The sequence below is a fragment of the Homalodisca vitripennis genome, chromosome 1 (assembly GCF_021130785.1).
Source record: "Homalodisca vitripennis isolate AUS2020 chromosome 1, UT_GWSS_2.1, whole genome shotgun sequence".
In the NCBI taxonomy this organism is placed as follows: domain Eukaryota; kingdom Metazoa; phylum Arthropoda; class Insecta; order Hemiptera; family Cicadellidae; genus Homalodisca; species Homalodisca vitripennis.
Window position 1 is genome coordinate 82,169,276 of NC_060207.1, and position 23,927 is coordinate 82,193,202.

General features: G+C 32.9%; 2 protein-coding genes across 7 annotated transcripts in view; one reads left to right on the forward strand and one right to left on the reverse strand.

The window, feature by feature from the left end:
* LOC124365722 overlaps window positions 1–15,997 on the reverse strand; it is a 38,484-nt gene extending 22,487 nt beyond the window's left edge. Inside the window, exons 1-4 of one of the 5 annotated variants that reach the window (XM_046821700.1) lie at window positions 15,830–15,997; window positions 13,252–13,340; window positions 4,803–4,908; window positions 2,173–2,343 (exon numbers count right to left, since the gene is read on the reverse strand). In XM_046821700.1, coding sequence (XP_046677656.1) covers window positions 2,173–2,343; window positions 4,803–4,871 — 240 coding nt within the window. In that variant the 5' untranslated portion in view covers window positions 4,872–4,908; window positions 13,252–13,340; window positions 15,830–15,997. The remainder of the gene's footprint in view (window positions 1–2,172; window positions 2,344–4,802; window positions 4,909–13,251; window positions 13,341–15,829) is intronic. The other 4 variants (XM_046821710.1, XM_046821689.1, XM_046821725.1 and 1 more) reach the window with 4 other exon arrangements.
* Window positions 15,998–22,014: 6,017 nt separating this feature from the next.
* Window positions 22,015–23,927, forward strand: part of LOC124365743 (serine/threonine-protein kinase Aurora-2-like) — a 38,632-nt gene continuing 36,719 nt past the window's right edge. Inside the window, exons 1-2 of one of the 2 annotated variants that reach the window (XM_046821737.1) lie at window positions 22,015–22,271; window positions 22,971–23,172. In XM_046821737.1, coding sequence (XP_046677693.1) covers window positions 22,986–23,172 — 187 coding nt within the window. In that variant the 5' untranslated portion in view covers window positions 22,015–22,271; window positions 22,971–22,985. Of the gene's footprint in view, window positions 22,272–22,338; window positions 22,463–22,970; window positions 23,173–23,927 lie in introns of those variants that run through there. The other variant, XM_046821745.1, reaches the window with a different exon arrangement.

A 23,927-nucleotide genomic window follows, 5' to 3' on the forward strand; every position in this document is an offset into this window, starting at 1 on the left:
GTTTTCACAATAAAATATATATTTCCTGTAATTTCTTTGGTTATATATAATAACTGTTTGGGTTATTCTATATTTTTTCAATATCTTTAGTTATATTTATAGTTTTCTAACTACATAATATTTCCTATTACTTATAAACCATAAATTTATAAATTTTGATATAGTACAAGCTTTAGAAAACTATTTTATATTTTGCTGAATGAAAATTTTTCGCAAAATTTTTGAATAATGGCAAAATTTAACTTTTTTTACTTTTCAAAAAATAATTTATGGTAATTATTTCATTACTACCTTATATTCTATTTTATTCTAAGTAATAAAATATGCAAAATAACATGTATTCATAGATAAATGTATTAGCAAAACTTGTTTTACCAAAGTCTTACGTGTACACCCGATTTTCAGAATTTATACGCATCGCTGCTTTTTGTTCTATAGCTTTATGATGCTTTCATAAATGTGTATAATGTTTATGTTTTTCTGAAACTAGATAAAATTTGACACAGAATGGCTATCTCACTTATAAATATTTCTCACTATAACTTCATTTGCTAGGTATGGTCCCCCCCAAATTTAAGAAATATTTTTCGTAAATTTTATATTTGATTAAAAAAAGTGTTTATTAGAAAATTTTTGATGGTTAATTTTACAATATAGTGCAATTCTACGTTTAATTCTGAACACAAAAATATATACTCTTATTTATATTGCTTTTATTTTATATTTTTAATAATTTTTTTAAAAAAACCTTGCGCGAAGCTCCAAAACAGCCCGACACTACAGGATGAAATGACCGCCAGTTCTAGGGTTAAAGAGGTGGGATATGAAGACATGTTTGAAGGAGGCACAAAAAGGCAAAGGATTTTCCCACCTTTTTGGCAGGGCAATTCCAATTAACCAGGAAACAATGGATTATGGGAAGGAGATAAGACAAGTCTAGACATAGTCAATGCAGATAAAGTATTTGAATACAAGGATGCTTTTGAATACAACATAATCAATTCTTTTAACCCTTTGACTGGTGGGTTTTTTTCTCAGTTAGAGTGCCCTAAAAAGTTCTTTCTATTTTTTTTTATATGATTTGGATTTACTGCAGTAGATGTGTTATGAAATACATTCAATTAAACGTTTTAGAATCTTTTTTAGTATTTATACAGAAATTAATCTAATTATGCACAGAAGTTATTATATTTACAAAATATGAAAATCAAATAAAATACAAGCATTTTATTATAAACACACAGGTTAGGTACAATAGTAACAGTACACAAGACTCCTCAGAAATCTTTGATGGTATGAAAATCCCGAAAACAGTCAAACACACAAAGCAGAACGTTGCAACCCCGGTACCGCTGCTCACTGACGCTGGTCTATCTGCACAAGTGGCATGCTCTCTTCGGCTTGTCCTTCATATCTGTAGCAGGGATAGTGGTGGCAAAATGCTGAGCAGTAAGTCTCAGGGCAGCATCTTAGCCAAAAATTCATCTGTAGGTCTTTATTGCGCCATTTTACATAATCAGTAATTACACAAACAGCCATGTTTATTTACTCACAGTAAACACAACAAAAAATTTACAATCAGGGCAACAGGTAATGTAGAAGTGAGGTTACAACCTGGATTAACTACACAAACAGAAATAGAATCAGCTGATTACTTGGAACAACTGATTAAATACTGTCATATAGTCTGAATACAGTCAATTGAGTCTGAAAGAAAGAAATAAAAGAACAACTGCAATCTTGTGGGAACAAAAAAAACTACTTGAAACTGTTTCTTATTTATTCCGCTTGATCGCATTCGCATTCAAGCGAGAGATTATTCATTATGAAACATTATGAAAACTGTTTAGCATCACAGCGCTTCCCACACAGCTAACGGGATTACTGCAGGCGACACATAGGGCGCTCCCGAATTGGTTGCAGGATTACTAGTCAAAGTGCTAAGTACCGGTATTCAATTTTCCCATCACTACTTTAAGCTTGAATTTGAAATGTTTTAAAGCAGTTAGTACAAACTGAATTAATGTAACAGTTGTATGAGCTGAAATACTGTTGCCTCAACCCTGATTTTTATCAGCTGCTTATATTTTTACACTTCTAGTAGTTTTGTCACTAACCCATCAGGTAGTACATTGCCGTTCAGATATTCCTTTTTTTATGAAAACAGTTTACCTTCAGTATAGGAGGCAACATTTTCTTCAGTTTAGCTCCCTTAATGATTGAAAACATCTGCTCAATCATCTCCTCTCTGTTGTTTAAGTAATGGCTGAGAGGGTGCAGTTCCTTACTCAAGTCAACCTCTTCATTTTCTGAGTCACTGTCAGCACTGATACCCAGTCTTGCCTGTAACACCAATTAATTCTATAAATTACTGTAATCATTTGTGTACATTCACATTAAATCTACAATCATAGAGATTTGGAATAGTATTTAACTATACATTATTTTAATGACCCCACATTTTGACAGATTTAAACATAATATTGTTCACGGTTAATTACATTGGCTATAAGCAGTAATAACATTCTTCTTCCACGTAAAGAATAGTTTAAAATAGCAGAGAGAGAAAAAAGAAAAACTCAAGTAAAAGTCAATGTTAGTTACAAGATATGATTTCAGAGCTCTCTTACGTTATAGTACCTTCCCTAATTACCGAAACTTTTATTATTTAAATACTGCTATAAAACCTAACCCAATGAACAAAAATGTGAATGTATCGTATTGCAAAATATCTCACTAAAGATCATCTGCAGGCTTTTAATTGTGCATGAAACTTCATTTCTAAATAGACGAGAATGAGTTCTATGATGGTGAATGACCAAAAGGCTACCTTAGCAAATCTTGTTATGTGACTCATAGAGTGGCGTATTCCTACCTTGTAAAACATAAACCATTACAAAATTTGTTTATGTTGTTACTTATAATTTTTGTTATTTTCTTATTTCCTACACAACTGATCCTATCACCTAATAAAATAGTGTAATCAGGAATTGGTTTATCATATGCAACATTGAAATGTTGGCAGAAAAGTCAATGCACTGTAATAAAGTAATAATTTTTTTTAAATATTGTTCAACAACAAAAACAGTATGTTCAACATTCAATTGTGCGTTTACTAGATAGACTGGATATTGTGATTGAATGGAAATCAATCACAATATTCTGGATTGTTTACAGAACTGCTTTAAAAGTGTACCATCCAAAGATGTAACTTTGACATTATTTATGCTATAATTATAACTACTCAAGATACAATCATAGGCAATTGCACTAGCATAGCCAAAACTTATAGCCTAGGTTGTAATAAAATTCTTGAACCCGAGAAGTAAACTCTTGGAATTACATTTTTAAGGCTGACGTAATGATCACTGATGTTTGCCGTAATTCTTTACCAACAGTATTTCAAATCTCAGAAAAATATTCACAGTGATCCAAAACAAATAACTTAGCAATTCAAACTTTAAAGTTCATTCAGTACAAACTTTACTGTATCCCAAGTAAAAACAGACTTTTGTAAATTTTATACAGAGTGTAATGAAATATTGACCATTAATCCTCAAGATAAATGCCTTTTGTGGCACAATGTGTATAAAAAGAAAATTTAGAAACAGAATACTTTCAAAAAGAGTACATAAAGAAATGTAAAAGAACATGATAAAATACTAGTTGGTCTTGAGTTTGATTATTACCAGAACCTGCCTTTTACCCAAACTAAACATAACCAAACAATTCTACAACTATCATCTTTGGTTGTACGTTTTCAACATACACGTAGCCTACAAAATGGTGATTCATAATACTACTACATAGTTTTGGAAGGCCAGGGAAAGAAAGGGTCTGACTCTGTAGTGAATTTCCTGTATGATTGTTTTCTGAAAAGTAAAGAAAACTTTTCCAATGCTACACAAATAGTAAATAGTCCTATCTGATGTAGCTGGATGCCAAAATAAAAATGAATACACGTTAAGATTTTGATCATGGCATGTCTATATCTTTCATCTTAAAATTATTCAATGATGTTTTCCGTGTGTGAGGACATTCCTTTGTTGAATGCAACCAAACCTTTGGTTTCAAGCCAGTTATAAAAAAGAAATTCGAAGTAGAAACCCTTGAATCATATTTAGACAACATTCATTCATGCTGTTAAATTCCCTCATCTTTTATATTATGGTAAGTAGTGATGCATTATGTAATTGGAAGTGATTTTGAACCTTAAACATCCTTCAAGTATAAACTCCAAATTTGGTATTACACGTTTGTTATTAATTATTAAATACAAAAGTTGTGGTATCTGTTGTGCTCTCACTACTACCATAAAGTAATGCACCTTTCAAATACAAAAAGGCTCACCTTGCAAAGTTAAACCTTGTTTATTCAATAAGAGAGTTCTTTGAGGTTGACATATACAGTTTTGTCTGGCTCTCCTGCAAATCTGTGTATAGAAGCTAGATTTTTTTTAATTTGTATATTTTGGTTTTAATAGTATAAATTTCATGCAATCTATTCATGGTACTACATGATAACATTTTGGTCCCCAAAGTCCTGAATACCAAAAAGTCAGTCCTCTCTGCAATTTTCAAAATATTATCAGAAATATATAAATACAGATACTTTAACTTTGAGAGGCAGGAATTTGGATCACCCTGCATGTAACCATGGGCAAAACAAAAAGCCAGAAATTCTTCTGGAATAACTTGTTACAAAACTATCTAATGGTCATTTTTAACATCATCATTCACTGAGTGCAGCCAGATAATATATGGGTTTATATTTGTATGTGAGCATTAAAAATAATTCCTTACCTCCTCATTTAGTATTTTGCGGATTTTTCTGGTATCTTGAGAGTAGCTTGATTTTTTAAGATCTTTCATAGTGATAGTTAATTACACTGACTGACGCAATTATAACCTAGAAACAAATACATAGATAGTAAAATTTGTACATAATAATCCTTACCGTTTATGCCTTTTCATCTCAATATGTTTTTCCAAATATTTTCCAAAAATGCAAACTCCTGCATCAAGTATCTGCATATTAAAATCTTAACTCTAATTTTGGCAACTATTTAGTTTTTGGTTATGTAAGTTAAAGATGTTTATTAACAGCCCAATATTCTTGGATATTCAGTGGATCAACCAAAGTTAAAAAAAGTTGGACATACAAAACATAAAATAAATTAACATAGTTTTTGGAACATAATCTTCACCGTAGCCCAGAAGTGAGAACATCGTTACAGTATAGAGGGATTGATAACTTGTGCATTCAACAACAGAGAGCAGCAGATTTTGAACATTTGCCTTCCCAAGTTGGTGTAAATACTGTATAATCAATTGGCTCCCTGAAGACTTTAAAACAAATAAATTCTAAACTCAGTTAACCTCTTCATGCATGAATTATTAAATAATTAAAGAAAAATTTTTTACTTGCTTTTCTTGTTAAATAGGCTTGTTTAATAACAAAAATAATTTTTTCAAATTTTTTTGCGTCTTAGTTAAAAAATGGCGGACCTGACGTCATATGACAACCACCATGCAATAAGGAAACAAAAATGAATGTTACCTTTTTTATAATTTGTTTTATTTTCTGGTACATGTGCATTAAATAAGTACTATGTTTAAGTTATAAATGTATAAAAATGTATTTAATCTCTTAACATTAAATATTGTCACATTTTGTAAATTTAAAAAAATGTTTATTTAAAAAAAATTAAATTTCAAAACTAAAATCAATTTATTTATTGAAATATCCATATAAGAACATCCTATTTACTATGGAAAGCTTCCATACAGTGTGGACATACATGTAAACCACAAATGTTTTACACTGGAATCTGGTTTTTTTTCTTGCAGTGTTCAAAACGGCATCGCTGCTCCCTGACGTTTTCGACTTTCGATGGCCAGTGGTCAACTTTGTCGTATCTCAGTTCCGGAATTATGTTTACTGGTTTCTTTTTTTTTAAGAGTTGGAGTGTTGTTAGGAGACATTGATGAAGGCCTTCATCTCTTCTTCGTGTCATATAACCCTTTCGCAATGAGGGTATTGGTTACAGATGATTTGAAAGACAACAAGTCCATTTTTCCATCAACCGATTTCGTGTAGCACAACCAGGCATTCACTAGGGACACATTTAAGAGGTGAAAAAATACTCTAAGGTACCACTTCTTAGACTTGATGCCATGAGGGTAATGTGCTATCATTCTGTCCGCCATGTCAACTCCTCCCATGAAGGTGTTGTACTCGGATATAGCATGAGGGCGAGTGATCGTTATAACTTCTTTGGTTTTCCTGTATTGACTAAAAATTTTGAAAATCTGTGCAAATTTATTCTGGTATTTCAATAACTTTTGAAATTTCTGTTGGGCAACATCAACTTCAAATAGTTCATCACCTGATAAACTACACTCCTCATCCTCTGACCCAGATGGAATAATATTCTCACTATGTAATCCCAAGTATTTAGCAATATCACTATCATCCAAAACAGAAGTATCCATGTTTTCTTACACCTACGAAGAAGAAAAAAAATAAGTGAAACTATACTCATCAATAATTTGTGGCTAATTTTTATTATATTAGCAATTTCAAAAATATGTTTAGTAAATATGTTAGTATATAATACCTAAAAACAGAAAATAATTTTTCTTAACTGATAAAAATTCCTCATTAATCAGGAAAATATTATGAAACTGCCAAAATAACCTCTCACTAATAACAACAATGCTGGACTGAATAAAAATGGAGGGAAAACAAACTGTTGCTTCCATTGTGCTGTAGGGTGGCTTTTGCTAGTACCTATGAACCCTTGAGTGAACTACATGAGATAGAGACAGTTTGGAGTACATCTTACATTTTATATATATTTATTTATTTAGTGATGTCAAATGATTTAGACATCGTCATGCATGAAGAGGTTAAGAAAACTTTTAGTTTCTATGGCGTTCTACTCAATTGAAGAGTTTATAATGAGCTGTTGAGATGAACCAATAAAATTAATAATTTCATGAAAATATCCTCCCATTTTCGTATATAATAGGGTTGTCTTTAACACTGTGTTTAGAAATTAATGATTAAACTTTTGTAATAGAGCACTTTTACTGTAATTGACATTCACTATGGCAAAGGGGTAAGGCTGCAGCTCTCTAACAGAGAGGCTATGGGTTCAATTATGCAGTAACGTACCAATTTCATTCATGTACCATTGGATTCGGAAGGAAAAATGCTAATGAAAACTAAATTTTTACCCTCTTTGTTATTACAGTTGTGATGTAACAAGTTGATAATTCCAAACATAAATGAAAACATCAGCTGTTTGTTATGAACGCTGTTTTGCTGGTGTTGTTAACTTTTACGTCTGTACTGAGCCATGTATTAGTTTAGTAATTTTATTTATGTTTTAGTGTCGTATTAAATGTGTAGTGTGTTCTTGGGTATTGTAATAGTGCAAATAAATATGTTTTAGAATAAAGAAATATCTTTTTACTGAAATCATATAAATTATTGGCCCTGAGTAGGTTATTGGAGTTTGTTTGGCTATTATTCATTTCACATAGTTTGTTCTTGTTTTTAACTTTAAATTATTCACGATTATATTATTATTCAGTCTAATTCAGCAATGTTCAATCTGATGTAAGTAAAGATTAGGTAATTAGTAACATTATTAATGTTGTGGATTTGAATTTGTTGTAACTAGTGCACATTATGGTATTTTGTTCTGTAAATTTGGTATTATTTCATATATATACATATATATATATATATATATATATATATATATATATATATACATTAAATTGTATAAATGGCAATAGCCTTATTTAATTTTAAATAAACATTGAATCGCAAAAAGTACTTGCTCCCGGCGGAGCAAGTACTTTTTGCGATTCAATGTTTATTTAAAATTATATATATATATATATATATATACACAAGGTGTGTCCAAAAACTATCCGACCTTGATGTCTGGCATGAACTGACGTTACTCAGCAGCAACGGCAATCTGGTCCCCTTCAAAGTACTCCCCTCCACAAGCCACTACCTTATTCCAATACTCCTCCCACTTCCGGAAACACTCCTTAAATTCATTTTGTGGAATGGTTAACAGGTCCTTCGTCGCATTTTGTTTTATTTGTTCAACATCGTCAAATCTTTTTCCTTCCAAAGGAATTTTTAATTTCGAAAATAGCCAGAAGTCACAAGGAGCTTTGTCAGGACTGTAGGGAGGCTGTCGTAGTTGGTTGATGTTGTGTTTGACCAAAAAACACTGAATAAGATTTGAGAAATGAGTTGGCACATTGTCGTGGTGCAGGGATCCAGTCACGGCTTGTCCACAGTTCAGGTTGATTCTTTCGCACTGCATCTCGTAGCCGCCTTAGGACCTCAAGATAATACTCCTTATTCACTGTCTGGCCTCTTGGAGCATATTCGTGATGAACAACGCCGTCCTGGTAAAAAAAAGAACTGTCAGCATTGTCTTGACATTGCTTCGACTTTGTCTTGCTTGTTTCGGCCGTTGCTCTTCACGAGTTTTCCACTGTGAAGATTGAGTCTTTGTTTCAGGGTCGTAGCCTTAAACCCATGACTCATCACCAGTAATAATTTTTTTAAATAGCTCTGGGTCACTTTTTATCAAATCCAGATTGTCCTGTGCGATTTCAAGTCGACAGTTCTTTTGGTCTTCTGTCAGCAGCCGAGGAACAAATTTTGCCAAAACACGGTTCATTTGTAAATCTTCGTGTAAAATGTTACAAACTGACGATTTTGGTATTCCTAAATCTTCTTCCAGCTCTCGGACAGTCAATCGACGGTTTTCATTACTTGCTGCACGAACACGTCCAACATTTTCAGCGTTTCTGGCCGTTGAAGGCCTGCCAGATCAGTCATCACTCTCCACTGATATGCGGCCATTTTTAAACTGCCTAAACCACTCTTATTTGTATATCGCCCATAGACACGTCATAAACTTTCCGTATCATAGTAATCGTCTCTGATGCTGAATGGCCAAGTTTTTGGCAAAATTTAATGCAAATGTGCTGCTCAACACGTTCAGTCATATTGAAATGCGACGCACACACACAGCAGTACTGTACGGAACAGAGCGCTGCGACTCACTGAGTGACCGGATCGTATTCAATGCCTAGTATGGGAAGGAGTAGGCTCGCCCCTCCCCTCCAATAACCAGTTCGAGCCGGTCGGTTACGACGTGGCCTACTGGTCGGCGGTCAGATACTTTTTGTACAGACCTTGTATATATAGAGTTTATGGTTTTCTAAAGCTAAAACGTTTCCTATCAATTATAAACCATAAATTTTGATGTAGTACAAACTTTTAAAAGTACCGTGGAAGCCCTCTTAACCGGCCATTACAGGACCGAACCCCCGGCCGGAAAGCGGGGTACTAAGTAATACTGTACCGGTAAAAAAAAACAAATATGTATTCAATTCAAAGGTTATTTTACTGAAAACATAATTACTTTTAATATTTTAAGAAAACAGTGGCATATAGAATACATAGTAATAACAATAGAGTAATACATTGTATAAGAAAAATATAAAAGTAAAATTTTGTTTCCGAAGTATGGTAATTTTAGACACAGAAACAGAACAGTACATTAAATATCTGGTAAATACTAAAAGGAATCTGTTATTTTCTTTTGTGTTTTCTTCTCCATCGTCTTTATGAAGACATAGTCTCTCCACTTTTTTATGAACATCACATCTACAGCTGTCGACAGGTCTTGCTGTTCAATATACATTACGGCCAACTGAAGTGCTTTTTTCCCCTCTTCGTGACTGACTTTTTTCTGCTTGATAGTCTTCGTCTGAGTCCTCTGGAATGCCTTGTTCACTTGCCTCCTCAACGACTTTTTCTACGATTTGATCGTGACTAAAAAAATCTTTTTCAAGGTCGTCATTACCTGTCACCCATTCATTTACCTCTTCAAGATGATCATCACTAGAACTCAATGTTCATAAGTCGTTAAGTAGAGCTGTGTTGTTATCTTCTTCAACTATTAAAATGGGCTGTTCATTTTCATCTTCAGCTGGGTTCAGCAACCATGTTTTCTATGTCTGACCAGGCTTTTCACCAATATTTAATGAACGTTGTTCCAGGCATTTCTTCATACGCCTTTGCGACCATGTAGATAACATCCTTAATATTTAAGTGCTTAACAGCTGATATAAGTTCCATTCCCGAGTCCATCTTCCCCAAAAGTTCTGAAAGCAGTTTGCGCCGATAATGTCTCTTTAAGCATTCTATGACTCCTTGGTCCATAGGTTGAATGAGACTTGTGACATTCACTGTAAGGATAACCAATTTTATACTAGGCGCTTCTTCACATTCAAGATCAGGTGGGTGTGTGCCGGAATTTTCTAAGATTAGAATGGCCTTTTCAGGTAACTTACGTTCCTTTGAATATTTTTTTACTTTTGGAACAAACTCATTTACGAACCAGTCTTTAAAGATTGTGGCATCCATCCATGCTGCCTTCTGGGCACGATAAAACACAGGAAGCGATGAAACATTTACATTTTTAAACACTCGTGGTTTCTGGGATTTCCCAATGACCAAAAGTGGGAGCTTGTGTGATCCTGCAGCATTTGTGCATATGACGAGTGTAACCCGTTCTTTGTTAAGTTTAAATCCAGGAGCTGGACTTTCATTCCCAAGAGAAAATGTTTTTTTTGGTAGACGTTTAAAGTTTAGACCACTCTCGTCAACGTTGTAAACCTGTTCTGGTGAAAGATTTTCTTCGTCTATTATCTTTTCTAGTTTGATTACAAACTAGTTTGCTGCAACGATATCTGCGGACATCTTTTCCCCATAAATGTTTACAAAATTTACTCCATGTCGCTTCTTCCATTTTCCTAACCATCCACCACAGGCTGAAAACTCTGTGTTATTTTGTTTTTCTAGTTTCAAATGAAAAAACATTGCCTTTTTTTGTAAAGTGGTCCAGTTATCGGAGTTCCTCTTCGCCGCTCCTGCATAAACCAAAGCCATAACACATCGTCAACCATCTCATTTGTTGGTTTTTTTAATGTTCGTCGATTCGTTAACACCTTTTCTGTTTCGACACTAGTGAAAAAATCCTGTAAGGATTTGCGATTACGTCGCCAATCATTGACAGTGCTTTTCCTGACGTTAAGTCCGTCACATATCTTTTTCATTGATTTGCCTTTGTCAATTCGCAGGATCGCATCGAGTTTTTCTTTTACAGTTAAAACATTTCCTTTGCATTTTCTTTCACTTATTTTTTAAACTAAATAAAAGTATTTAATCATTAAAACTGTGTAGCGTTTTTAAATCTACATTGGTTTATTTTTTAAAATTAAAACTTAAATAAAATGAATATTTTGGGAATGAAATATTGGGATTTAATTTTAAATTAGATTGTGAGAAGTTAGGGTAAAAACGAATATGTAATCCTTTGGCAAGTTAGTATTGGTAGTTTTAAATTGTTAGGAAGGCGGTTCACTGCCTTGAATTGATCAGAACTTGTCTTGTTACGGCTATTGTTCTCCTAATTTGATACAGCTGGACCAATGAGAGAACACCGCGGATGTCCATCAGAATTGGTTGGAAGGGGGAAGTATATAAGCGCCAGCTCATAATTTTTGCCCTTCTTTTGGTAATTTTCGTGAATTCAGTTGATTACTGTGCACAGTGTTTCTAAAATTTTTTCTGCAAGGGATTTTGAGGTAAGCACCAAATTTATTGTACGTTTTATTGAAATATTCTACCAGATCTGATATTAAATTAATTTTGTTGTCTTTTTTATAGGAAAAAATTCATAGAAATTCAGAGCATTCTGAATAACTGATTCTCGATGAACAATAGAGCACAATAGAATCATACAAGTTACATTTGGTTCATACTTGCAAGAAAGGTGAATTAAAATTGAACTTTAATTGAGATTTGGTAATTTAGTAATTTATTAATATTTAATTGGAACTGTTTTATTGTGAATTATTAATTGGAAATTAATTGAACATTAATTATTGTTTGAGAGAGTTGTATCTAATTTGCAAAGACTTGAAAGTTAACGTACAATTAGTGGAAAGAGAAGTTTGATTTATTATTTTGAATTTTGAGTGAACTTTTTAATTTTAGTTACTTTCAAGTGGTATTTGATTTTTATTTGAAAACTTTATTATTTTATATTAGAAGAGTGCTCTGATTTTTAGTTTGATATATTTGATTAATATTTTTATTTCTTGCCAAACGACCTTTTAAATTTACTAAACGGTTTGTCAATTCTTTGTGGAAAATAGAGTGATAAAAATTCTGAAACTTTGAACTTATTAATTTGCCAGTGTAAAATAAATCCATTATTTTAATTTAGAACTGTGATTTTTATTTTAGACAAACCAGTTAATATTTAATAGTTAACAATTTAGTAATAAATTGTACTGAATATTCACTCGGAGCTTACTAATCAAAAAATATTTTATATCGTCTTGGATGTCTCATTGATAATTTAAATATTAATACTCTGGAATATTAATGTCTACAATCCAAGTCGTTATAAACTGTTAGTTCATTTAATAAAAACTGCACACCTAAAAACACTACAACACAACACTAAACTGCACAACTTAAAACTGTCAACTAACTGTATGTATCACGTTCGGAACCACCTGCTCAACTGAACAGGCATTATCTAAACTGTCCCAAAATAGCCGTTCGAGTTGTGACCGTCGATGACTGATTGTTTGCTTTGTGGCCGGTTAAAGTGGCGACCGGTTGACCTGAGGCCGATTAAGAGGGCGTCTACTGTATCCAATACTTTGCTAGATGAAAATTTGTTGTAAAATTTTTGAATAATGACAAAAAGTAACTTTTGTATACTTTTAAAAACATGAGTTACGGAATTTATTTCTTGGTAGAGTACAGTATCCATTACTATAATTATCTATACTTAATATTCGTATATCGCATAGGAGTCTATCAATCATATGAACATATCTATAACCTATTCATAATAATAATCATGTTTGAAATTAAAATACTTAATATAATACATGTTGTGAAAATCTCACAAATAAAAAGGAAGCTATAATTATCAAACAATTAGAACTGGAAATAGGAAATACTCATAAATAATATCAATATAACAAACATTTATAACAAAAACTACAAAATAAGCATAACTATTTATATGTTATTTCCTAAATAGCAATGCCGCTTTAAGGAAGTTGATGAAAACATCCTCTCTAGAAAACCATACTTCTCTTCGTTACAAATACTCACAGAGAATATTTGCAAGCAGGTCGGCTGATATCCCACTTTTCAAACTTCATTTCAAGGTTCTTCATGAGCTTTCGACTGTCTGTTATTGTCTATAAGAGACAATACATTTATTATATATAAAAGTTTTCAAGTTTATACAAGTTAGTTATTGTTCAAAAATTGGTATCGGTTGGGGTTATTGATAGTTATAATTAACTAATATTGTTTGCCAATATCGATATGAAAAACCAGGTTCTGCTTATCGTACCCTACCCAAAAAAGGTCTATATACAAGAGTTTGGTATTACAAGTTCTGCTAATACAATTGTACATGAATTTATGTTATATGCATATTTTCTTACTCTAAAGAATATGGACTATACAGCAACAAGAAAATAGGGGTAGAGTACAATAAGCGGACCCAGTTTTTACATCGCTTATTGAAATCAGTGATACTTTATATATTGAATAACAGAACCATCAATCGTTATCAACGTATATAAAATATTAAACTAAAATCACATGTTTCAAATTGAAGAAATAGGTTAAACAACACGTAATGCCATAAATAATAAAAGAACACACAACCAATTATAAAACAAACAAAAAAGACAGATGATCAGGAAAATGTCATTTGAATAATAAAAATAACTTAACAACATAACAAACATCTTGACAGAAAGAAAGGCACAGTAAATAATATTTTAGTGTTATTTTGTGTATTTTCTAAAACTATATTACTTGATTTAAAAGAAGTTATGTACAGAACCAATTCTGTTTAGAATATGAAAATGTGTGGTGCAGATGCTGTAGTTATTTTTCTAATTAATTACTATTGGTTGATTATATCAATAGGTATAATAATTACATAGCTATCCTTTGATAGTTTCAATATAAAAAACCAGGTCCAGGTGATCGTACTCTACCCAAATGTAAAATAGAATATTTTTATGACCTCCTTTAAATGCAAATATTATTCTTTGTTTAATTCCGAGGAAAAAAAAATATAGGTACTTTGGGATTATACCGACCACACCAGTATGAAGAACACAAAAATATAAATTTATAGAAACAAACATGATAGAACGAAAAAACAATTGTTTAATTACAAAATTACAAGCATTCCCAGGTATTGTGATTGGTATTGTTGTCGCTGTTATCTTATCTTTCTCGAGAATCCCGATTAGGGCAGGGCGCTGCATCACATCATTTGCACAGTACATAATTGCCTTTCCATTACAATTCAATTTATATTTCTGATCAGCCCCTCTAGAATTTGATATTTTACTGATAGGTACTATCTCGAGGGATGTTTTTCTTTCGTCGACATCAGCGCGGGGCAGCCGAAGCCCGCGCTGATGGCCGGAGGCACTCGCATTTTGGGTGGCGGAGTGTGATCAAGAATAAAAACAAGTTTTGAGTGTTTTTTCAATAAAGAGTTTAGTTTTAGTTTGGTAATGTTTGTTTTTGTTGATTTTTTGTGTTTGGAGAAATGTACAGGTAAAACACGGAAGTACAACAAAGCGACGTACCAGCTGAATGGGCTGCGAGAATCTGCAATCACGTTATCTACTAGACCGCTCGACTTTGACCTCTGTCTGAGGGTGGGGAGGGGTTTGCGATAAGACAATTCCTGTTTTATATTGACGAAATATTGTTCTACGCTAATCTAGTAATCAGTAGAAGCAAAATGTCAAATAACTATTCATGTCTGGGTGTGGTCGGTATAATCCCAAAGTACCAAAATATATATATATATATATATTGCAACATTTTTTTAAACCTTGCATGAAGTTCAAAAACAGGCCGACACTATAGGAAGAAATGAGGTAGGGTACGATAAGCGGACCCGGTTGTTTATATCGAAATTAGCAAACGATATTAGTTAATCATAACCAACGATATAATCAATCAATACTGATGAATTATTTTGAACAATTAACTTAAATAATCTATATCAACAGCTGTAAACACTTTTAAATAATACTTGTATTGTAATACAATTAAATTTAATTTTCCTAAGTAACATTTGATTATTAAAAATGGCAGTCAATTTTAGAAAACTACACGACATTGCTTTGAAAGATGATAAGACATATTTGTCGAGACTTCAACATGTTGGACTCATACCGAAAAAACCCACTATGTGGAATTTGTGGGAAAGAAACAACTGTAACTGTGAGAGGAGCAAATATGGTCGTCTTCAGTTTTCCTTATTTTGGTTATAATAATTAGTTTGATCACTGTAAATATTAAATTCATATTTTATTTAAAACATAAGATTGTTATTGAGTACTATAGATATTTTTATATCGATTGACAGTCTAGGATTTGAGATGCGAATATTAGGTATCGATGATTACATTCTTCGATATAAAAAACCGGGTCCGCTTATCGTACCCTACCTAAGAAATGACCACCAGTTATAGGGTTAAAGTATAAAGAAACCCCCAAAAACATTAACAATGGCAAGAGGTTAGTTTTGGTTTTGAGGTTATGTTGTGAGGTATATTTTTGTTACATTTCCAAATGATAATAATTTTTCTCCTTACATTCCTCTACCATTTATAATTATAACATAAAATACTATATAACATACATAAAAATTAAGTGAAAAACTGATAGAATCGTCACAAACTAATATTAGCCTTCTTGCACATCATATACCCCAAAGAAATCCCTTATCCAGCACTCCTTTACTACAACTACAAACACTTGGCACTGTTGAGTGTTGAGTCATGAGTGTGTTGAGACTGAGAGTTTGAGAGATATTAAAGCCTAAACGTTAAAAAAACTTAAAAAAAAAGTTTGGTAGATTCGATAGGCGGACCCGGTTTTTTATATCGAAATGATCAAACGATATTTAATTATTATAAACATCAATATAATCAAACAATAGTAATTAGTTTGAACAATAACTACATCATTTACATCATTGCAAACATTTTCATATTCTAAAAGCAATTTGTTCTATAAGTAACCTTTTTTATAAAAACAGACTGTTTACATTTAGAAGTATCTTTCTCGGTATAAAGATGTTAGTTTTGTTGTTACGTTTCCTTTATTATTTAAATGACATTGTTCCTGTCATTTGTCTTAATTCTTCGTTTGATTAATGGTTGTAGTTTATTATCACTTATGACTTTACGTAATTGTTTAAACTATTTAAATTTATAATTGGAAACCTGTGACTTTAATTTAGTATTTATTATTATGTTGATATGGGTTAATAGTTATGTTATTCGATATATAAAGTATCGATGGTTGTAATAAGCGATATAAAAAACGGGTCCGCTTACCCTGTGCTCTACACTTTACGGATTTTCAAAAGCAGTAAAAATTTAAAACAATAACAATACAATCACTACAATCACTCAGTCTACGGACACAGAGTACAGACATACTTTTGCTTGTTCAATCGGCCTACTCAGGTGTTACGTTTGTACAATATCAAAGAGAATAAAGAGTATATGTATACGAATCTGATTTGTATTAAATGAGTGAAGTACTGTGCAATTAAGACCACCCTCGTTTACTCAAACTTCTAGCTCATTCGATGATTCTAATAACCAAAACATACTGCAAGTATGGAGCATATTTTAAAGGAATAAGATTTACTTGGGCACAACAACTTGTATCAAACTAAATCTTTTGTAACAAAAATCGATTTTTGCTCAATCTCTTCAATGAGGCTAAGCTTAAATATAGTTTTGAGTAGTATTTTTTTACTTAATGGTAAATAAAAAAATACTTACCAGTAATGTAAGTATTGTCAATACTTACCTCTAATGTCAAATACACAGTGCGAGATTCGGGTTCGAGTTCCGGTACAAGTACTTTTTGCGATTCAATGTTTATTGAAATTAAATAAGGCTATTGCCATTTATACAAATTATATATATATATATATATATATATATATATATATATATATATATATATATATATATATATATATATATATATATGAAGGGTCATCGAAAAAAACGATGAGAGTCAATAAATTAGTAAAATTCGGGTTTTGACGTTTTCTTGTAGAATAAAGCAGTAAGTTTTTTTCAGTAGAACACCTCGGGGGAAAAACGATGAGAGTCAGTCGGGTCAAAGGGAAAGACGATGAGAGTCAACAATTGGATGTTTGTTGTGTTGGAGATAGCCACAGCTGTTTCCCGCTCTTTCTTTTGAGGTTATACTGATGTTGATGGTGTGCTGTCTATGATTTAACTAGTCAATGTGATTTGTGTTAATGGTTAGTTTTTATTGATTTCTCAGTTATTTTGAGTTTTTGCAAGTATGGAGTCAGTGGGGGAAGTTGATCCAACACCAAAGAAGAAACCCAAGTTAGGCAGATTATCTGATGTCAAGAAAAAACTATTGACACAAAGTCATTAGGTAGGCCCAAGCTGTCACTGCTCTAGGTTAAAATGTTTTGAGACTGTGGATATTAATGATAGAAAACCGATAATAAATAAGTTCAATGCAATGACTGATTACAATGAGCAGAATTTGTACTTGGGTGGGTTGATTTCTAGTTGTTTAATTAAACAACGAAGACCTAGAACAGATGAACCTGCAAGCCATTCCTACTCTCACAGTTACAAAGTTAGGCTTTTGAAAAATGACAATCTGGTCGAAATACCTGTGTGCTATAAAGCATTCATTTCACTTCGCGGTATAACACCAAGGAGAGTAAGACGCTTCAGTCTAAGCTTATGAATAATGGGGAAATCACCAAAGATGCTCGTGGAAGCCACAACAATCGTCCCCATAAACTTAACGAAGATACTATACATAAGGTTCATGAGCATATACAGTCTCTTAAAGGTCGCAGGTCTCATTATAGTAGACAGGACTCAAAAAATATTTATTTACCCGATACACTAGATATTAAAAAACTACATGATCTGTATAAGGAGGCCTACCCTAACTTCCCTGTGTCGTATGATTCGTACAGGAACATTTTTAATACCAAGTATAATATTGGTTTTGGCTACCCAAGGAGCGAGACTTGTAGTTGTTGTGACCAATTTAAAGCTCGTGTTCGTGACCTTGAGCTCCAAATCCGCAATAACAGTGTTGATAGCAACAACCTCCAAGAACAACTGAAAAAACTTAATATTGACCATGAAGTTCACCTCAGAAAAGCTGATACATTTTATGAAAGAAAAAGAACTGCTAGGAAAGCAGCTCAAAAAAGCATTGAAGTAGAAGCCATTTGTATGGATTTTCAAAAAAATCTGAGTGTTCCCAATATTTTAACAAACGACATTTATTATAAGCGCCAGCTTTCTTATTATCTTTTTAACATCCATGTCTTATCAACCCAGGAAAGCATATTCTATACATATAATGAGACGGTAGGTAAAAAAGGCTCCGATGAAGTAACATCCATGCTGTACGATTTCATTTGTAACTTCTTGAATCCACAACATCTAACTATTTTCTGTGATTCTTGTGCAGGACAAAATAAAAATTTCACTCTATTCCGTTTTGCTTACTTTGTTGTTCACGTGATTGGTAAACTTGATAGCCTAAAAGTGTTATTTCCTATTCGAGGTCACTCGTACATGGAGTGTGACCGAAACATGGCCCTAGTCCACACGAAATCTTACAGCGAGGTCCCGGACGACTGGATCAGCGTGATTGCAAATGCTAGGGTAAAACCTACATCTTTCATTGTTGTAAAATGTGACCAATCCCTTTTTATGGGGTGGACAAATTTCTTTGACGGATTGAATTTCCAACAAAAGTGTCCCTTTCAGTCACGTCCTGTTAGGGAAATGGAAATTGACATTATGAAGCCTACAATGATTCAGGTGCGAGGCTCATGCAATGTAACATTCATGACCTACAGTATGACTCGGAAGTCCACTAAGACACAGAAGAAACAAAGGCTTTTAGAAAACCAAAAAGATGTGATTGAGATGAAGCGTGGCCTTAATCTTCTTCCATATCCTTTGTACAATAAGGCAATCCAAATATCAAAAGCTAAGTTTAATGACCTACAAGATCTCAAGAAGTTCTTACCTCGAGAGGCACAACTTTTTTACTAGGGACTTACATTTAAAGATGGAAACAACACAGATGACGATGGAGATGTAACTGTTGGGTAAGTTGTGGAATTTTATTTGTATCTTTCATTTTTCCCAACGTCTAATATGTTATTGGAATATTATGAAACAGAAAATTCCATGTCATTGCTAAGGAGATATCTACTGTAATTTTGTGTCTTTCCAGATAATAGAAGAGCATCTTCAAAAAAGTTAATAAAATTATCAAGGATTAAAAAAAAAAAAAAAAACAGCACAGAAACAAACTAATTGATGAAATAGTATTTAGTATTAGTATAATCAAACTCTGTAAAACATATTAGTTTAGTATCAAATATGCACAAAAAATTATTATGATAACGACACTTCTTCGCTTGACTCTCATCATTCTTTCCCAAAAAACCAATGACTCTCATCGTTCTTACCTCAAAAGAAGTGTATTAAGATAATTGTATTAATTTACAAGTATCGCTTGTTAGTTTGATTAATAATAAGTTATAATTTATTAAAAAAATAAATTTTGTGCTAATTTCATTACAACTAAGAACGTACACTGTTTCAAACTTTTAAAACTCGTTTTATCACTTTTTAATTGACTTATAATTACTACATAACTACAAGTTGTAGTTAGTATGATTCAGCAGGCTTGAGCCAAGATAGCAGCCAGACTCCGGATGCTCATGATGCTATAAGAGAAGAAGTCTGTCCCCCTAGTCAGTTGGTTACCAGAGCGAAGAATCATTGCAAAAGGATTATTGTAGTCATGGGATGTAGGTAAATAGCGACGACTGAGAGGTCGTAATTTGTAATTTGTAGAGAAACATGATATCCACTATGCTTCTTCTTTGGCTCATGGGAAGCAATTGACGTCCAGTTCCAAGTCGTGAATAGAACTTCGAGATATGGAAATCCTAGTCGAACACTCAGAAGCCTGATGAACCTTCTTTGAACTGCCTCAATTTTGTCTACAGCACAAACAGTGTAGGGTAACCAATCCTGACTGCCGTACTCCAATGATTGTCTGACTAGGGTGCAATCATGTCAGGGATACCAGATTCATCATTCCTCTTGCTTGTGGTTCTAGTTATGAATCTCAGAGTTTTGTTGGTTTTCTTATATATGAAATCAATGTGTTATGTAAAGCCAAAACCAGACTAAAACACCCATAAATCCTTAACAACTCCATTTCTTGATGCCAATTTCCTTGCAGATATTTGTATGAGGCTAATATTGTAACCTAATTTAAACCTATTTATGTCACGTAATTACAAGAAGTAGATAGGGACAGAGTGTACATAGTTTTCTTTTAGGAAGCAAAATCAAGTACCTTTTAACATCCGAATAAGTATTTACTCAGTTTTGACAGGTAAACAAATTCTTATGTTAGATATGTTATTTATTAATATTAAGGAACGGTTTAGTAAATTTAGAAAAATGTAAAAATATAATAAAATTTAAATTAATGAATTTGGCCTTTGGGAGTCAAAGGTGATGCTCCATTACATGTTTAGCGTAGGTATATTATTGTATTATATTTTTTGTTGTGTTCCTGGCCATTATGCTTCATAAGTATAGATCTTTTTCAGTCTTTTACCTGTATTAAATGTTTGTAATTTGTTTTTATTAATCATTGTCCCTAAATATGAAATTATATTTTAATATAATGTTAAAATGTATTGTTGTATAGTCATCTAAATAAGATTGTATAATGGGCAATGTTATATATCCGTTTTAAGTAAAAAAAATGGTACTTTGGGATTATACCGACCACACTAGTATGAAGAACACAAAAATAGAAATTTATAGAAACAAACATGATAGAACGAAAAAACAACTCTTCAATTACAAAATTACAAACTTACAAGCATTTCCAGGTATTGTGATCGTTATTGTTGTCGCTGTTATCTTATCTTTCTCGAGAATCCTGATTACGGCAGACCGCGCGGCATCACGTGATTTGCACGGTACATAATTGCCTTTCCATTACAATTCAATTTATATTTCTGATTAGCCCCTCTAGAATTTGATATTTTACTGATAGGTACTATCTCGAGGGATGTTTTTCTTTCGTCGACATCAGCGCGGGGGCAGCACCGAAGGTGCTGCCAAAGCCCGCGCTGATGGCCGGAGGCACTCGCATTTTGGGTGGCGGAATGTGATCAAGAATAAAAACAAGTTTTTAGTGTTTTTTTTAATAAAGAGTTTAGTTTGGTAAATGTTTGTTTTTTGTTGAATTTTTGTGTTTGGAGAAATGTAGAGGTAAAACACGGAAGTACAACAAAGCGATGCACCAGCTGAACGGGCGGCGAGACTCTGCAATCACGTTATCTACTAGACGCTCGACTTTGACCTCTGTCTGAGGATGGGGAGGGGTTTGCGATAAGACAATTCCTGTTTTATATTGACGAAATATTGTTCTACGCTAATCTAGTAATCAGTAGAAACGAAATGTGAAATAACGATTCATGTCTGGGTGTGGTCGGTATAATCCCAAAGTACCAAAAAAATCTCAAAATAAGTAATCAAAATATTTATTTATTTTACAATAAACTAAAGTAATGTTGTATTTTCATGAATAATTTTATAATTTGTTCAGAAAAATAAAGAGCATCAATGGAAATAACACTGAAACGTATTTACGAAATTCTGAGTTATGACACACTATCGTAAAGGCTGAGAACATGTGAAATTCCATTGGCTCAGAAGAATTGTCATGGACGTACAACATAGAGGTTTTCAAAATCTAAACCTCAAACTTGAAGTAACGGCCGCCTTTTTAAGTTCAAGTCGTTTCATGAGTAAATAGTAAAAAGTTTAATAATTTAGTGATAATAATTTTTATTTATGATCGTGTGCCATATTTATAATTGTTTAACAAGTTTATGACGGTTTTACTAAGGTTTTAAAATTATTTGTCAGTCTACAGCTAGACAGTGTTGTTAAATTAATAGTCTGGTTGATTTTGGCTGCTTAGACAAAACTCAGTTTTACGTGAGTTAATTTCGCCTCTTTAAAATATGTAATCTCTGTTTTTAGTGGTGGTAAAATTACGAAACTGAATATTTTTAATTTTCTTACATAGCTTTACTGGTAATTTCAGTAATCTTTTAAGGAGGACATTTGTCAGCCACAAGGAATTTTTCTTTTGTTCTCAAGTTTAATTGATTAATTCTTTACGAAAGGTATTCCTAGTTCATATTTATTTTTCTTATAAGATGAAGAATGGTGCCAGGCTTATGGATAAGTAGGTCTACTAATTCAAGCTATATTTCCATAGTGTTGCATGTCATTTTCATAGGTAAAGATGTTCATTTTGAATAGTGGGCCTAATCTAACAGCATGGATATCGGAGAAATCATATAACAAAGTAGTCATATAACTCTAGGACTAATACATTCTGTAGGCTATGCAATGAACAAATCTGGAGAACATTGTCTTTTTGACTGTCCTGTGCTATAGTTAAGAACCATTTTACCATCTTCAGGAACTTTAATAAGTTTCTTCAAAAAGGACTGTGTTTTGTAAGAGTGCAGAAATCTGTAAATTTCCAGGGCTTAATTTCACGTTTTTGAGAGCTCAGTAGACTTAAAAACCATGTGCTTTGCAATAAAAGAGGAGGAAATCATGTCCATTTTGAAAAATAGTAATTAAGTTAGATACAACAAAAATAATTGAAAACTTGATTTGCAGGTTTCTAATTATAAGATGGCATCCTCTGGCAAAGAAAACTTGGCGCAAAGGTCCAGATCGTCCAGTATGACTTCAACAGTTCCACGGAGATCTGTTGCTAATTTTGGAGTATCTGGGGTCCAAGACCATCAACCAACTCAGATGCGTAGATCACTCAATCTGAAGCCAGTTACCAAATCAATATCATCTGGAATCACCAGAGGTAACTCATGTAGATTTTTTCACTATTTTAGCTAGACTACTATAAAGAATAGCCAATGTTAGGGGTTTCAGTATAATAAGCGGTCAACATGGTAATTGAATTATTAATATTTGTAATTATCTAAACTACTAAAGAATACAAAATAAAAATGTTGAACCGAATTACATCATACATTTTGAACTGATTTCAAATTAGGTATATACTATACTATAGTTCAGCAGCTACGCTATTATATCTAGAAAAGTAATAATTTAATGACTAATTAAAAAACTATCTAGTGTGTATTTATTAAATGTAACAAACAAAGCAGTGTACAACTTTCTTATGTTACTATTATGAATGATAAGCTTAACGTGTCCGATAGCTTGTGACACAAATAACTATGTTCATTGTAATTGTACTTATGGCCGTTACTCGAATACCACACAAGCAGTGTGAATACCCAGCAGGGATCACTTCTGGCTGGTTTATACCTACCAGTTGAACCCACCACTGGGCACAGCAAAAACCGATGTGCCACTTCAATCTGGGCAACCTTATGGATGTCCAGTAGCGGCACATCACTAACTTGAGATTCTGGGGTTCATGGGCAATTCGATAGGTCTAGTCTACTGTGGAAGATGACTATTGGAGTTGGTGGGGTTTGTTCTCTTACCTCAGAGGCTCTTGTTAACCTCAACAAGGGTGTGCCACCCCCTGCCTACTTTGACTGGAGAGGCTGGTTCAGAGCTGGCCTCCCCTTCTTCTGGGATGAC